Here is a 16,081-nt window from a genome sequence, read left to right as displayed (position 1 = left end):
GGGGTGGAGCCGGGAGTGCAGGAGGCGAAAGAGGCCGGTGTGCTGGCCTTTGCGTCCCTAGTAGCCCGGCGAAGGATCTTGCTACAATGGAAGGATGCGAGGCCCCCAAGCGTGGAGACCTGGATCAATGACATGGCGGGTTTCATTAAGCTAGAGAAGGTCAAATTCGCCCTGAGAGGGTCGGTACAAGGGTTCTTTAGGCGGTGGCAGCCTTTTCTCGACTTTCTGGCTCAACGATAGGGTACGGGGACAGCAGCAGCAGCAACCCGGGGAGGGAAAAGGGGAGGGAAAAGGGGGGGGGGGCCGACAATGACTATGTTTGTTTATTTAATTTTAATATTTTTTAAGTTCTTTTGTTGTTCATTAGGGTTGGGGGGGTGGGGGGATGTGATACATGCGCCGATACGGTCTGGGGGTGTCACAGTTATTATGGGTTATTTTGTTGCATTTCATTGTTTGTCATTATGTTTTATATTTTCTGTAAAAAATTCCAATAAAAATTATATATAAAAAAAAAGAAGATAAAGTATGAGTTAAGGGGCTCTGCAGAGGGATTTGAGAAAAGGTGGGGGGTGTTTGTGACCGTGTTTGAGGAGCTATGCACCGGGGGCTGGGGTGAGGGGGGGGTGGGGGGGTGGAGGGAGTGTGTGAAAAAGGTGAAACAGTTGTACAGACTGTATAGTTGATCACTAGGAAGTATGTTTCTCGGGGCGTTTATTTGCTGTAACCTGTTTTGATACATGTTTGTAATAAAATGCATTAAAAAAACAAGGTTAATGCACAAAAATTTATAATAATGCAAGACTTGGAAGTAAACTTGATGGAGTTTAGGAAGATGAGAGGGGATCTGATTGAGGTGTATAAAATACTAAATGGGATTGTTAAAGTAAGCATAGACCAAGTATTCCCCCTTGTGGGACAATCTAGAATGAGTGTTCTCAGATATAGGTTGAGAAGTGGTAGATTTAGAACTGCGATAAGGAGGAACGACTTCTCGCAGAGGGTGGTGAATGTGTGGAACTCGCTGCTCCATAGTGCGGTGGAATCTGAGTCATTAGAGGGTTTCAAGAAGGAGATAGATATATTTGTTTTTAAAAATGGGTTAAAGTGATATGGACAACAGGTGGATTTGAGACCAGGAAGAGATCAGCCATGATCTGATTGAATGATGGAGCAGGCTCGAAGGGCTGAATTGCCTCCTTCTGCTCCTAATTCCTATGTTCCGATAAACTAAAGTAACTCTATATTAATGGAATAAAGGCTTGGGGGATGGGTAGTAGTGGTGTCCAGTAAATTAATGGTTAACCAAAAGAGAAAATGATGGAAAATCTCAGCAGGTCTGGCAGCATCTGTCGGGAGAGTTTTTTTCTCTCCTTACAGGTGCTGCCAGACTTGTTGAAATTTTACAGCATTTTCTCTTTTGATTTCAGATTCCAGCATCCAATGTAATTTGCTTTCATTTTAAATTCATGGTTAAGTTGGGACTGACTACAGTACCTCCCAAACAGTGTGGTGAGGTGGCATATGACCCAGAGCCAGGGTCAGTTTGGAGGTGGATAGAGATGGGTAAAGAGCTGGACTGGAGTCAGTTTTACACCTGTACCCACCACTGTAAATATGTACATAGTAATGAGTTGTTAATAATGACTTGCTGCTCACATACTCTAGACTATGAAGCTACTTCATGGTGTCTGCAGCAGGATTCTTTAAGCTCAGGATCTTGTTGGGGTTCTTTATGGTTTGCTTGTTACCTGAAGAATATTAAGATAAACTTATTCGTGAAAACCATTCTTGTTTATTTACAGATCTATATACATCTCAGTTCTCCACACAAGGTTGTACTTCTCTTCCCAGCAGATCTGTCTCTTGGTAATGTGACATTGCATCATAGTACATCAATAGTTACATCAGTATCAGGTGCTTTTGATGTTAACCCTTTACTCTTAACAAATATATTTCCTCTGCATGCTGAGTTTCACTTAGATTGTGAACCAGGAGGAATTACTTTGCTTCCAGGTTATTTCAATTACAGGAGTTACTTGGATAAATAAGACTTTTGGAAGAAAGGTTGAGTAATGCACTTACATGTGAACTATGATATGTCTTACTTTTGGCGATAGTTTCATAGAACATAGAACATAGAACAGTACAGCACAGAACAGGCCCTTCGGCCCTCGATGTTGTGCCGAGCAATGATCACCCTACTGAAGCCAACGTATCCACCCTATACCAGTAACCCCCCCAATTAACCTTATTTTTTAGGACACTAAGGGCAATTTATTACGGCCAGTGACCCAGCCGGGAACTGAACCTGGGACCCTGGAGCTGTGAAGCATTTATGCTAACCACCATGCTACCGTGCTGCCCAGAGCATGAATATCTAAGCACTAAGCTCACATCTCTCCCATGTGATTGCCTTATTGAATTTGACAGACGGCTCACACTGCTTTTCTTGATAACATAATCCTGTCACTCTGAAATGATTACCTGTAAAAACGCACTGAAAGGAAAAAGGATGCTATTGACCATGTCTACCACTTTTGGAGGGACCTTTCCTTGACTTAGGCCTAAATGTTTACATGGCAGTGAAATTCAAGGTCACAGATACAAAGGTATCAAACACACACAATTCTTTGTATGTATTGAATAATCTGGGCTTCGGTATTAGGATAAAGATCGTACAAAGCCTGTTTCAGTTTTACTGTTATTAGCCTGAGTGATGAAGCCAAAATATTCAGTTAGTTTGCTCTGCATTGCAAATTTTTTGTATTTGATTTTGAATTTGTGTCAAAATTAATTAAACAGTTCTAAAAATTTTTATTGAATCTAACAATTCTCATCTTGTGATTTTTTTTGGCAGACAGTCCTCCTACAATTACTGATATGTTTGATGACCTTCTATGCTGTATATTACATTACCGGCAGCATGCTCTTTGGAGCATTCAGGTGAGAATTCCTGATGTTATGGGAAAATCAGCACATTAATGTTAAAACTCAGATGTCTTGAAGAATCTGCTTGTCCCTATTTATCATCAAAGATAGCCCAGTTTCCCAATGCTTCACCCACACAGCCATTGTAGGTGTATGAATGTGACATAGAGAGTCAGATGATCTATTTTATCACAAGTGGTATCATACGCAAACTTGACTTCTCCTTCACTGGGCATGCATAAAGATGAACCAGCACCTCTGCAAAAAATGTGAATTAATGGCTTTCCCCTAGCTTTTTTCATCTCTAATATTTATGTACAAATAAGGGGCGGCATTCTCCCCTACCCGGCGTGACAGAGGGTCCCGGCGTAGGGGAGTGGCGCCAACCACTCAGGGGTCACGCCTCCCCAAAGGTGGGGAATTCTCCCCACCTTTGGGGGCCAGCCCCGCGCTGGAGCGGTTAGCACCAGAAGACCGGCGCAAAAAACCGGCGCCCCCGGCAGCGGGGCTGGCCGAAAGGCTTTCGCCGGTATGCGCATGCTCCGGCAGTGACGTTAGCGGCAGCTGGCCGCTGACGTCACTGCCGGCGCATGCGCGATGTGGGGTTCTCTTCCACTTCCGCCATAGCGGAGGCCGTGGCGGCCGCGGAAGAAAATAGTGCACCCAGGGCACTGGCCCGGAGTCTGAGCGGGGGGCCCCGATCGCGGGCCAGGCCACCGTGGGGGCACCCCCCAGGGTTTGATTGCCCCCCCGCCCCCCCCAGGACCCCGGGGGCCTGCTCGCGCCGCTGAGCCCGCCGTTCCAGAGGTGGTTTAAACCTCGGCGGTGGGAGAGGCCTCCCAGCGGCGTGACTTCGGCCCATCCGGGCCAGGGAATCACCGCAGGGACCTCTCCGATCGGAGTGGCGAGATTCCCCCGCCGCCACTTCCCGGGTGGCGGAGAATCTCTGCCACGGCGGGGGCGGGATTTTAGGCGCCCCCAGGCGATTCTCCGACCCTGCTGGGGGTCGGAGAATTTCGCCCTATATACGTAGTTACAGTTCAAGCTAGGAGCTATTTCTATGCTTGTTTCTACACTGGGCTCAGTCCAATGCCAAATTGGCCTCTAGATGTGGGGCATGTGTTCTCTCATATCACTGTGAATGGTATAGTATTCGTATCACATTAATCTTTTATATTCGGTCCTTCGGAGGCGGAGAATCACGGAGACACCGGAGAATACCAGGCTAATGACATGCAAACGGTGTTTATTTTACGTGCGATCCGGAATGCATTGACGCTGTTGTTGAGGCAACTGAGAATTGTGATTTAGTGTCAAATCGGCTCTCGCCGCAATTTCGGCGTCGGAACTGATTCTCTGCCCAATTGCGTTTTCCGATTTCGGTGTTGGCCGTTGGGAATCCTGGCAAGTTTTTGAATTTGTTTTTTTATCAAGAATATGTGGTGGTGTATTTTGGCAATCCCTTAATTTTTGTATGAATTAATTTTACAAATAATCCCACAGCAAGCTCGAGTTAGGATTAACTAAGCAGATCAGTTCATTTTATACATTCAAAACCCATGAAAAGGAGTGTTAGAAATGTCCAACTCCACATTCAACAATAAAGGGAGGGACAGAGCAAAGGTGATTTTACAGCACAAGGAACACAGAGAAAGTTAATTTTTGTTTGTGCAAGTTTCATTGTCCCAAACTCCGTCCAAGGAATGAATCTTTCATATATGTATTCAATGACTGGAGACTGGTGATGTCAAGTATCGTTGATATTGCAAGTTGAAGTAGACACACAATAATGGTGTCAGTTCTGTAGGTGAGAGTACAACATCTTCCAGCAGTCAGGTTAGATGGAGCAGTGGTCCAACCTGGACAAAGTTTGCCTCTGTATGGTTTGCCAGTTGGACATTAAACAGTGGACTGACTACATAGCTCAGAAAGGTAATATTCAACTGCTCAAGAGACCAGAGTCTTGGGCCATGTGACCTTCCTTCTTTATAGTGACTTCCACAAAGGACGTTTATCCACCATCTGGGATTTGGCTTTGTTTTCAGGACTGATAATGTCTCAGTCATTATGCATGAAAGGGGTAGCTGAAGTCTCCAACCATTACTGCCCAATTGTTTTTGCATTCAGAAATGTGCTTACATGTTTGCTCTTAAAATCCCCGCCACTATTTGGGAGTCTGTGGGACACTCCTAGAAATGGGACTGCCCCTTTTTGGGTTGTAGGTGTGAGACCCACGCAGACAGAGGAGAATGTGCAAACTCCACACGGACAGTGACCCGGGCCAGGATTGAACCTGGGATCTCGGTGCCATGAGGCAGCAGTGCAAAGCTGGACACTTTTTAACCTGTCCTTCTTTTGTCGTTCAGAATCACTTGCTAATCTTCCACCTTCTGCCCCCGCCAAAAGCACTAGCAAATCTCCCTGCAAGGATATTCATCCCAGTCTTGTTCAGGTGTCGACCATCCAGCTTATTCTGGTCCCATATTCCCCAGAACTGCTCTCCATGCCTCAGAAATCTGATATCCTCCCTCCTCTACCAGCTTTCCAGCCACAGGTGTTTAATTCCTCAATTCTCCTATTTCTCATTTCTCCTATTTCTATACTCACTAGCACATCGGACTGGGAGTAATCCTGAGGTTACTTCTTTAGAAGTTCTGCTTTCCAATCTCCTTCCTAGCTGCCTAATTTCGGCTTTCCTATCCAAGTCATTGGTACCGACACGGACCACAACTTCGAAATGATCACCCTACACACAAATAAAGACCTGCAGCCGTTCCATGGCATCCTTGACCCTGGCACCAGGGAAGCAACATACCATCCTGGAGTGGCCGCAGAATGTCTCTGTTCCGCTAACTAATGAACCCCTGTCACTACTGCTCTTCCTTTCTTCTTCTTCCCTTCCTTTATAGCAGAGCTGCCTGTGGCGCCACATACCTGGCTCTGAGGAACCAACACCCTCACCAATATACAAAACAGAAAACCAATTGTGAAGTGGACTTGATCCCCAGGGAACTCCTGCACTATCTAACTGGTTGTCTTGGACTATCTGGTGGTCGCCCAATTCCTTTCTTTTGCCACGTCCCTAAGCTGCAGTGAGACCACCTCCCTGGCCATGCTATCCACATAGCTCGCAGACTTGTGAATGCACCACAGTGACTCCAGCCACTGCTCGATCTCTGAAATCCAAAGCTCAACTTTTTGCAACTGAAGATATTTCTTGCACATGGGGGTGCCCATGACACTGGTAGCATTCACAACTTCCCACATATTATAGGACACGCATTCCACATGACTGTGCTGTCCTGTCATGGCTTCAATTTGTTTACCTCATGTTAACTTTATTTCACTTTCATTTACTATTACTATTTTATTTTACCTGACCTCGACTTAACTTAACTATTGTTTGCGTCTCTTACTTAAATTTAAGTATCTACTTCTTTTTGAAAGAATGGCCGGGATTCTCCAATCCCGTGCTCAGACTGAAGTTATGCAAGCTCAGAGTATTTCCATGGCTGCAAGTAGCATTCTGAAAGGTGATTTCAGGTTTTACAGCAGTCCAGTAATCTGTTATCTAACATGTTGCCAGGATTCCTGCAGCATGCCCCGGAAAGCGGCAGTAGCACCTTGGAATATGGCTGCACAACAGGTGATAAATGAGGAATGAAACCCAACATCAGTGGTTTTCAAACTGCGGGTCACAGCCCGTGGGTGGGTGGTGGACGGGTGTCGGGAGGGTCGCTGAGTGATCAGTCACGGTGTTCCCAATTGCAGGAGAATGCCCAACGGCCGTAACCAACTTTTAAATTGAAAATGACAGCCGCGACCGGCTTTTAAATAGAGAATGCTGGCCATAACCGGCTTTTAAATAGAACATGCAATTTTTTGGACAGAAGCAACGGCAGAGAGCACGCGCCGGCACGCACCCTGATGTCACGTGCCTTATATGTCTGTGTTCTTGGCGGAAATCACGGAGGAGAGATTCCTCCATTTTTTTAGCTACAGGACTGCGCAGATCTGAAGATGGATTATTTTAGGCAAAAAAAAACTGAAGTAGGAAACAAAGCATTGTAAATATGATTTCACCTGAGGAAGGAGCAGTGCTCCAAAAGCTAGTGATTCGAAACAAACCTGTTAGGCTTTAACCTGGTGTTGTAAGACTTGTGAGACTGCCCACCCCAGTCCAGTGCCGGCATCTTCACATCATGATTTCTTGAAGTATGGCTTTGTTAATTGTGCCAATGCAAATCAGGATGTAAAGTACATGTTATGTGCAGGGAAGTTCTGGCAAATGAAAGTTTCAAATCCTCAAAATGTCAAAGACATTTGAAGATCTAGCATGGGGAGTTTGACGACAACCTCCTGATTTGTTTCAAAGGATATAGTGAGAAACTGGAAGGGTTACACCAGGGCGGGACAGGGACTGATGTATAGGAAGGTTACTTGGTGGAGCGGTTGGGGAGGGTTTAAGCTAATATGGCAGGGGGATGGGAAACTATGTCAGGATTCAGGGGCAGCATGGTGGCGCAGTGGGTAGCACTGGTGCCTCACGGCGCCAAGGTCCCAGTTTCGATCCCGGTTCTGGGTCACTGTCCGTGTGGCGTTTGCACATTCTCCCCGTGTTTGCGTGAGTTTCGCCCACACAACCCAAAAATGTGCAGGCCAGGTTGATTGGCCATGCTAAATTGCTCCTCAATTGGAAAAAATTAATTGGGTACACTAAAATTTTTAAAAAAGAAAAAAAACACTATGTCAGGATTCAGAGCAAGGGGAATGAAGAACAAAAGAAAAACACAGCAAGAAGAATTTAAAAAAGTGATAAGCAGAGAAATCAAATGCCAGTATCAGAAAATGGCATTGTAAACAAATAGTAAGGACTGGTCAAGGAATTTTAAAAGGGCTCGGAGCATTCGAGATAAAATGGATGAATTAGTTGCACAGATAGATATAAAGCGGTATGATATAATGGGAATTCAGAGACAAGGCAACAAGGTGACGAAGGATGGGAACTAAATATTGATGGCTATTCAGTTGTTAAGATGGACAGAAATAAAGGAAAAGGTGGTGGAGTTGCATTATTGATTAAATAAAATAGTGATACAATATTGAGGCAAGATATTAGCACAGACAATGTGGAATCTGGGTTGAGTCAAGAAACACCTCGCGGCAAAAACATTCAAAGGGATGATGCACAGACCACCAAACTGCAGTGATAATATTCGGGAGAAAATCCGAAAATCAGAGAGGCATGTGTTAAAGGAACATCTGTGATTATGGGTGATGTTAACAGCATCTAGATTGGATGAGTCAAAGTAGTCACAGTACAATAGAGGAGGAATTTCTGGAGTGTGAACGGGATGTTTCTCTGGACTAATACGTTGAGGAACTAACAGGACAACAGGCCATCTTGCATTGGATATTGTGCAATCATAAAGGATTAGTTGGCAATCTAGTTGTGAGAGAACCTTTGGGGATGAGGGACCATAATATGATGGAACTCTTTATCATGGTTGATAGTGTGGAAGTTGAGTCTAACACCAGGGTCCTGAATCACAATAAATGTAACTATGATGGGCTGAGGCATGAGTTGGCTATGATGGACTGGGAAACAATACCGAAAGAAAGGACAGTGGACAGGCAATGGCAGGCATTCAAGGAATGAATGGGTGAACTCCAAAAGTTGTTTATTCCTATTTGATGCAAGAGCACAAAGGGAACCGTGCCCAAACCATGGATAACAAGGGAAATTAGAGATATTATTAGATTCAAAGAATAGTCTTACAAGTTAGCAAGAAAAAGCAGTAGGCCTGAGGATTGGGAACAGTTTAAAATTCAGCAAAGGAAGACCAAGGGATTGAGTAAGAAGGGGAAAATACAATATGAAAGTAAGCTAGCAAAGAACGTATAAAGTGACTGTAAAATTTTCTACAGGTATGTAAAGGGGAAAAGATTAATAAAAACAAATGTCAGAAACGGAGCAATTCATAATGGGGAACAATGAAATTCGTACTTTGCTTCTGTCTTCACATATGAAGACATGAATAATGTACTGGAAGTTCTGAAAAATCAAGATTCTGTTCGGAGCTGAAGGAAATTAGTATTAGTAGGGAAATGGTTTTCAGGAAATTACTGGGTTTGAAGGCGGGTAAATCTCCAGGGCCTGATCATCTTTGTCCCAGACTACTTAAGGAAGTAGCCCTAGAAATAGTAGATCCATTTACAGAGAATTTCCAAAATTGCTTGGATTCTGGAATGGTTCCTACCGATTGGAGGATGGCTAATATAATTCCGCTATTCAAAAAGGGAGATAGAGAGGCTGATTTAGCACAGTGGGCTAAACAGTTGGCTTGTAATGCAGAACAAGTCAGCAGCGTGGATGCAATTCCCGTACCGGCCTCCACGAACAAGCGGTGGAATGTGGCAACTAGGGGCTTTTCTCAGTAATTTCATTGAAGCCTACTTGTGACAAGAAGCGATTATTATTATTATTATTATTATAGAGAGAATTGGAAGTATCAAACAGTGAGCCTAATAACAAAGAACAAAGAACAAAGAAATGTACAGCACAGGAACAGGCCCTTCGGCCCGCCAAGCCTGTGTCGACCATGCTGCCCGTCTAAACTAATATCTTCTACACGTCCTGGGTCCGTATCCCTCTATTCCCATCCTATTCATGTATTTGTCAAGATGCCCCTTAAATGTCACTATTGTTCCTGCTTCCACCACCACCTCCGGCAGCAAGTTCCATGCACCCACTATCCTCTGTGTAAAAAACTTGCCTCGTACATCTCCTCTAAACATTGCCACTTGCACCTTAAACCTATGCCCCCTAGTAATTGACCCCTCTACCCTGGGAAAAAAGCCTCTGACTATCCACTCTGTCTATGTCCCCCATTCCAGTGAGAACAAACCGAGTTTATTCAACCACTCCTCATAGCTAATGCCCTCCATACCAGGTAACATCCTGGTAAATCTCTTCTGCACCCTCTCACATCCTTCTGGTAGTGTAGCAACCAGAATTGAACATTATACTCCTAGTGTGGCCTAACTAAGGCCTAACTAAGGTTCTATACAGCTGCAACATGACTTGCCAATTCTTATACTCAATGCCTCGGCCAATGAAGGCAAACATGCCATATGCCTTCTTGACTACTTTCTCCACCGTGTTGCCCCTTTCAGTGACCTGTGACCTGTGGACCTGTACACCTAGATCTCTCTGACTGTCAATACTCTTGAGGGTTCTGCCGTTCACTGTATATTCCCTATCTGCATTAGACCTTCCGAAATGCATTACCTCACATTTGCCCGGATTAAACTCCATCAGCCAGGGCTCCACCCAAGTCTCGAAATAATTTAAATCCTGCTGTATCCTCTGACAGTCCTCATCGCTATCCGCAATTCCACCAACCTTTGTGTCGTCTGCAAACTTACTAATCAGACCAGTTACATTTTCCTCCAAATCATTTATATACACTACGAACAGCAAAGGTCCCACCTGATACCAGTCTGCCATGAGGGACATTGTCAAAGGCCTTACTGCTGAAGTCCATATAGACAACGTCCACTGCCCTACCTGCATCAATCATTTTAGTGACATCTTCGAAAATCTCTATCAAGTTAGTGAGACACGACCTCCCCTTTACAAAACCGTGCTGCCTCTCGCTAATATGTCCATTTGCTTCCAAATGGGAGTAGATCCTGTCTTGAAGAATTATCTCCAGTAATTTACCTACCACTGATGTAAGGCTCACCGGCCTGTAGTTCCCTGGATATCCTTGCCACCCTTCTTAAACAAAGGAACAACATTGGCTATTCTCCAGTCCTCAGGTACATCACCTGAAGACAGTGAGGACCCAAAGATTTCTGTCAAGGCCTCAGCAATTACCTCTCCAGCCTCCTTCAGTATTCTGGGGTAGATCCCATCAGGCCCTGGGGACTTATCTACCTTAATATTTTTAAAGACGCCCAACACCTCGTCTTTTTGGATCTCAATGTGACCCAGGCTATCTACACACCCTTCTCCAGACTCAACATCCACCAATTCCTTCTCTTTGGTGAATACTGATGCAAAGTCTTTATTTAGTACCTCGCCCATTTCCTCTGGCTCCACACATAGATTCTCTCCCCTGTCCTTCAGTGGGCCAACCCTTTCCCTGGCTACCTCTTGCTTTTTATGTATGTGTAAAAAGCCTTGGGATTTCCCTTAACCCTATTTGCCAATGCATTTTCGTGACCCCTTTTAGCCCTACTGCCTCCTTGCTTAAGTTCCTCCTACTTTCCTTACATTCCACACAGGCTTTGTCTGTTCCCAGCCTTCTAGCCCTGACAAGTGCGTCCTTTTTCCTTTTGACAAGGCCTACAATATCTCTCGTTATCCAAGGTTCCCGAAATTTGCCGTATTTATCCTTCTTCCGCACAGGAACATGCCGGTCCTGAATTCCTTTCAACTGATATTTGAAAGCCTCCCACATGTCAGATGTTGATTTACCCTCAAACATCCCCCCAATCTAGGTTCTTCAGTTCCCGCCTAATATTGTTATAATTAGCCTTCCCCCCAATTTAGCACATTCACCCTAGGACCACTCTTACCCTTGTCCACCAGCACTTTAAAACTTACTGAATTGTGGTCACTGTTCCCGAAATGCTCCCCTACTGAAACTTCTACCACCTGGCTGGGCTCATTCCCCAATACCAATGTCGGTAGTAGGGAAGTTGCTGGAGTCCATTATCAAGAATTTCATAGCACAGCATTTGGAAAGCAGTGGTATGATCAGGCAAAGTTAGCATGGATTTCTGAAAGGGAAATCATGCTTCACATATCTACTCAAATTCTTTGAAGATGTAACTAGTAGAGTTGACAAGGCAGAACCAGTGGATGTGGTTTATTTACACTTTCTGAACGCTTTCAACGAGGTCTCACATTGAAGATTACTATGTAAAGTTAAAGTGCATGGGATTGCGGATAGTGTCATGAGAGGGATAGAAAGTTGGTTCGCAGACAAGAAGCAAAAAGTCGGAATAAATGGGTCTTTTTCCAATTGGCAGTGACTAGTGGGGTACCGCAGGGATCTGTGCTCGGACCCCAATGTTCACATTATATATTAATGATTTTGATGAGGGAACTAAATGTAGTATCTCCAAATTTGCAGATAATACAAATGTTGGTAGGAGGGTGAGCTGTGAGGAGGATGCAGAGATACTTAAGCAGGATTTGGACAGGGCACAAGCATGGCAGACGAAGTATGATGCTGATAAATGTGAGGTTATACACTTTGGTAGCAAAAATAGGAAGGCAGATTATTAATTGATTGGGTGAAAATTGAGAGAGGTGGATACTGAGCAAGACTTCAGTGTCCTTGTGCATCAATCGCTGGAAGTAAGCGTGCAGGTACAGCAGGCAGTAAAGAAGGCAAATGGTATTTTTGCTTTCATAGCGAAAGGATTTGTGTAGAGGAATAGAGATGTTTTACTACAATTGTACAGACATTGGTGAGGCCACATTTGGAGTATTGTGTGCAGTTTTGGTGTCCTCGTCTGGTGAAGGATGTTTTTGCTATGGAGGGAGCGCAGCGAAGGTTTACCAGGATGATTCCTGGGATGGTGTGACTGTCAGATGAATCTAAGTATTTTTCCTTAGATAATTACAGAATTTACAGTGCAGAAGGAGGCCATTCGGGTCTGCCCTGGCCCTTGGAAAGCACTTGATCCAAGCCCACACCTCTGCCCCAACCCCGTAACCCAGCAACCCCACCTAACCTTTTTAGGACACTAAGGGCAATTTAGCATGGACAATCCAACTAACCTACACATCTTTGGACTGTGGGAGGAAACCGGAACACCCGGAGGAAACCCACGCGGACACGGTGAGAACATGCAGACTCTGCACAGACAGTGACCCAAGCCAAGAATCGAACTTGGGACCCTGGAGCTGTGAAGCAACCATACTAACCATGCCGCCATGCCGCCATGAAGAGAGACTGAATTGGTTTGGATTACATTCATTGGAATTTAGAAGAGTGAGGGGGGGACCTTATAGAAACATATAAAATTATAACGAGATTAGACAGGGTAGATTCAGAAGAATGTTCCCGATGGTGGGGAGAGTCCAGATCTCGGCGTCATAGTTTGAAGATAAGGGACGAAGGTGAGGAGACATTTCTTCATCCAGAGAGTGGTGTATCTGTGGAATTCACTACCAGAAAAAGTAGTTGAGGTGAAAACACTGTAATTTCAAGTTGGAACTAGATATAGCTCTTGGGGATAAAGGGATCAAGGGATATGAGGGGAAGGCAGGATCAGGGTATTGAACTCGATGATCAGCCATGATCATAATGAATGCCAGAGCAGGCTCGAAGGGCCGAATGGCCTTCTCTTGCTTCTATTTTCTATGTATGTTTCTAAGTTTGAGAACTTAAATCATCAGCTGAAGTCCTTAGCAGAAATGTAAAACTGAATGACAAAGCAAGTAAGATTGTGAGGAACAAGTCGACTCACCTGTCGCATTAAAGGTTAGTGAAAATGGTGTGTCGAGAAAGTCAGCCGCCGTGGTTCCCAAAGGTTTGTAAAAGTGGGTCCCGGGAGAAAAGTTTGTAAAACACTTCCCGACATGGTTGCCTAGATCCTGGTCTGCCACAGTCAGGAGTCAAATGAAAGTAAAACTGCAGGAAAATGTTAGATCAGCACTTGAAATTTTATTTCCATTATCTTAGTGTCAGCTGGCCATTTAATTCTGACTGCAAAGGATGCAGCACCAGTGTCAGTATGCTCGTCAAGGATTTTAAATCTATTGACTGTCGGTAGGTGTCTCGTAGGTTTACATTTGAGTATCCACCTACTGCTGGAGGGTCATGGTTCAAGAACCGGAGGGGCAGATATCTCACTGACATTAACATAGAAGTAGTTGACATGCTGGCATTATACAAATGAAGAAGTATTAAAGGTTTCTGAATCATCTTTCAGGGTAATCAGATTGACTTTATGATCTTTATGTTTATAAAACAAAAAAAACCTCTGAATTCATATTGAATGTTTACTGTGCTAACCTGTTTAGACTGTGGTGGATGCTTCATTTTTTTTCTTTTAAAAACAATTTACACACAGTTAAAACTATTTAGAAAGATCCAGAGATCGCCGCATTCAAAGCCTATCTCAGCGCTCATTGTGTTGGCTGCCAAGAAGTATTTATGCTGCATTAGATATTTGCTTACTCTGGAGTGAAATTTTGTGATATGATTATCACATTTTTACTTGTTTCAGAAACCAGAACAAAGGTAATTTGTGGTGGCAGATGCAGTTATGTTATTGTATCAGTCAGCCATTGCATTATTGCACACTCTTCTGTATAACATCACAATAAACTCCAATGCATTTCACCATGGCAACCGTAATCCCGGAAAGGAGAGAAAGGTGTCTAGACATATTGTGATGAGGTACAACAAAATGAGTAATCAGTTCAAATCTAAGACTGCTTCACTGGCACTTCCTGCAGCAGGTTTATTATTTTGGCGGTTTCTACAATCATTCGATAAAACACCAACAGGATAATCCAGTTATGCAGCACATGGGTTCACCCATTTGTGATCCGAATGTTCGGAAATGGATTCTATATAGACTTCACTCGCTTACTTTAGTTGGAGACGACAAACAAACTCATAAGTCAGCCTCTGCAACATTCTCATAGCTCTCGTCAAATGATTTAGGCGTGACCCGCTCAAAACCCACGAATAAATCCAACCTGATCTCAGCTTGAGAGCGATATGTGACAATGTGCGAGAAGGAGGTACGAAATGAAAAGTGCTTCGTCTTGAACCACGCTGCGGTGCATACTCCCACAACGCTGTTAGGCAGGAAATTCCAGGATTTTGACTAAATGATGTATGTTCAAGTCAGACTGTGTGAATGGGGGGAATTTAGAGTTGCTGGTATGTTACATTTTGTCCTTTTTGGTGGTGCAGTCTGTGGGTTTGGGAAGTGCTGCTGAAAAACTTTAATAAATTGCTACAGTGAAAGTGCACACTGTCATGTTCTGTAGACTGGCCTGTATGAATGATACACTACAGAACACTTAGTTCTCAACTAGTTAAAATCATTTATTATAAAACAAATGTGTGGTAAAGATAACTGGAGCAAATACATTACAAACTAACTAGTCTAGAGCTACTGCAAAATATGTTGATCCACCAACACGACTTACTCCCAACTACCCGAGGCACAGAGTCACATGGTAGGTTTACACTGCCACCTGCTGGTCAGAGGTCATGTACATTATTACATACAAGATTGCTTATGCATATCATCACATCCTCTTTCCTTTGGAAATGTAGTTATGCTATTTACATTCATGACTTAAATTTTTTGGAGTACAATATGACATACATAAATCATTATAACATTCAACTATTTACAGTCCAACACAAATTCAGTCTCTCAGGATGCCTTGTAGATCTTCTCAGTGGCTGCTAAACTTCTGACGTTACTTAGCTGTGGATGCTGCTCGTTGTTCCTCTTGTATTGTTGTGTCTTATCCTGTTGTTGTGGCTCCGTATGCTGAACTGTATCTTCTTCAGCTGTCTTAGGACTGCTACTCACTTCTTCTGCCGTTTTCTTTACAAAAGATTGTTGAACTTTCAGCAGTGCTCTTATGTTTCTTCTTAAGATTATGCCGTCATCAATAATGATTAGATACAAATTTGGGTCTGCTTTTCACAGTACCTTCGCATATATTGACCATCCATTCCCTTTAGAATCTTCCAGTCTGACTGTGTCATCTGGCTGCAGTGATTGGTGTCTCGCAGATTCAAATCTTTGTGGATTTGCTCTCAAAACTCCTTTGCCTCCGTTCTTGAAAGATCATTTTCCTCTCTAAACTTGGAGTAATGGACTCTTTCAGCTGACCGAACTTAAGCTTCCTCCACCATGTGCAGTTTTTTTAGCTTCCTGCACCGTGCGATGCTGCTCACTCCCCTGTAGTGTGTGCAGTTTTTTACCATTGCTTCAATATCTCGGCCAATAGACTGTGTCTTCGGCTCTTTTCTTGCATTTTTTGCTTCCTGTGTGCCCTTTATGGATTTTGCTTGGAATCACTGAGCTTAATGAGTGCGGAATTACAGTTCTTTGTTTTCAAAGCAAAAGTCCATTTGCATCACTTAACTCT

At 43.8% G+C, this 16,081-nt stretch overlaps 1 protein-coding gene across 2 annotated transcripts in view; it reads left to right on the top strand.

Moving 5' to 3' along the window:
• The first annotated feature begins 2,451 nt into the window (after nt 1–2,451).
• Nucleotides 2,452–16,081, top strand: part of tmem244 (transmembrane protein 244) — a 155,403-nt gene continuing 141,773 nt past the window's right edge. For both annotated transcript variants that reach the window (XM_038799809.1, XM_038799807.1), the window contains exons 1-2: nt 2,452–2,612; nt 2,861–2,946. In XM_038799809.1, coding sequence (XP_038655737.1) covers nt 2,580–2,612; nt 2,861–2,946 — 119 coding nt within the window. In that variant the 5' untranslated portion in view covers nt 2,452–2,579. The remainder of the gene's footprint in view (nt 2,613–2,860; nt 2,947–16,081) is intronic.

Source organism: Scyliorhinus canicula, chromosome 6, assembly GCF_902713615.1.
Source record: "Scyliorhinus canicula chromosome 6, sScyCan1.1, whole genome shotgun sequence".
Lineage (NCBI taxonomy): Eukaryota > Metazoa > Chordata > Chondrichthyes > Carcharhiniformes > Scyliorhinidae > Scyliorhinus > Scyliorhinus canicula.
Note: the sequence above shows the minus strand (reverse complement) of the source record. Positions and strands in the feature narration are given on the sequence as shown.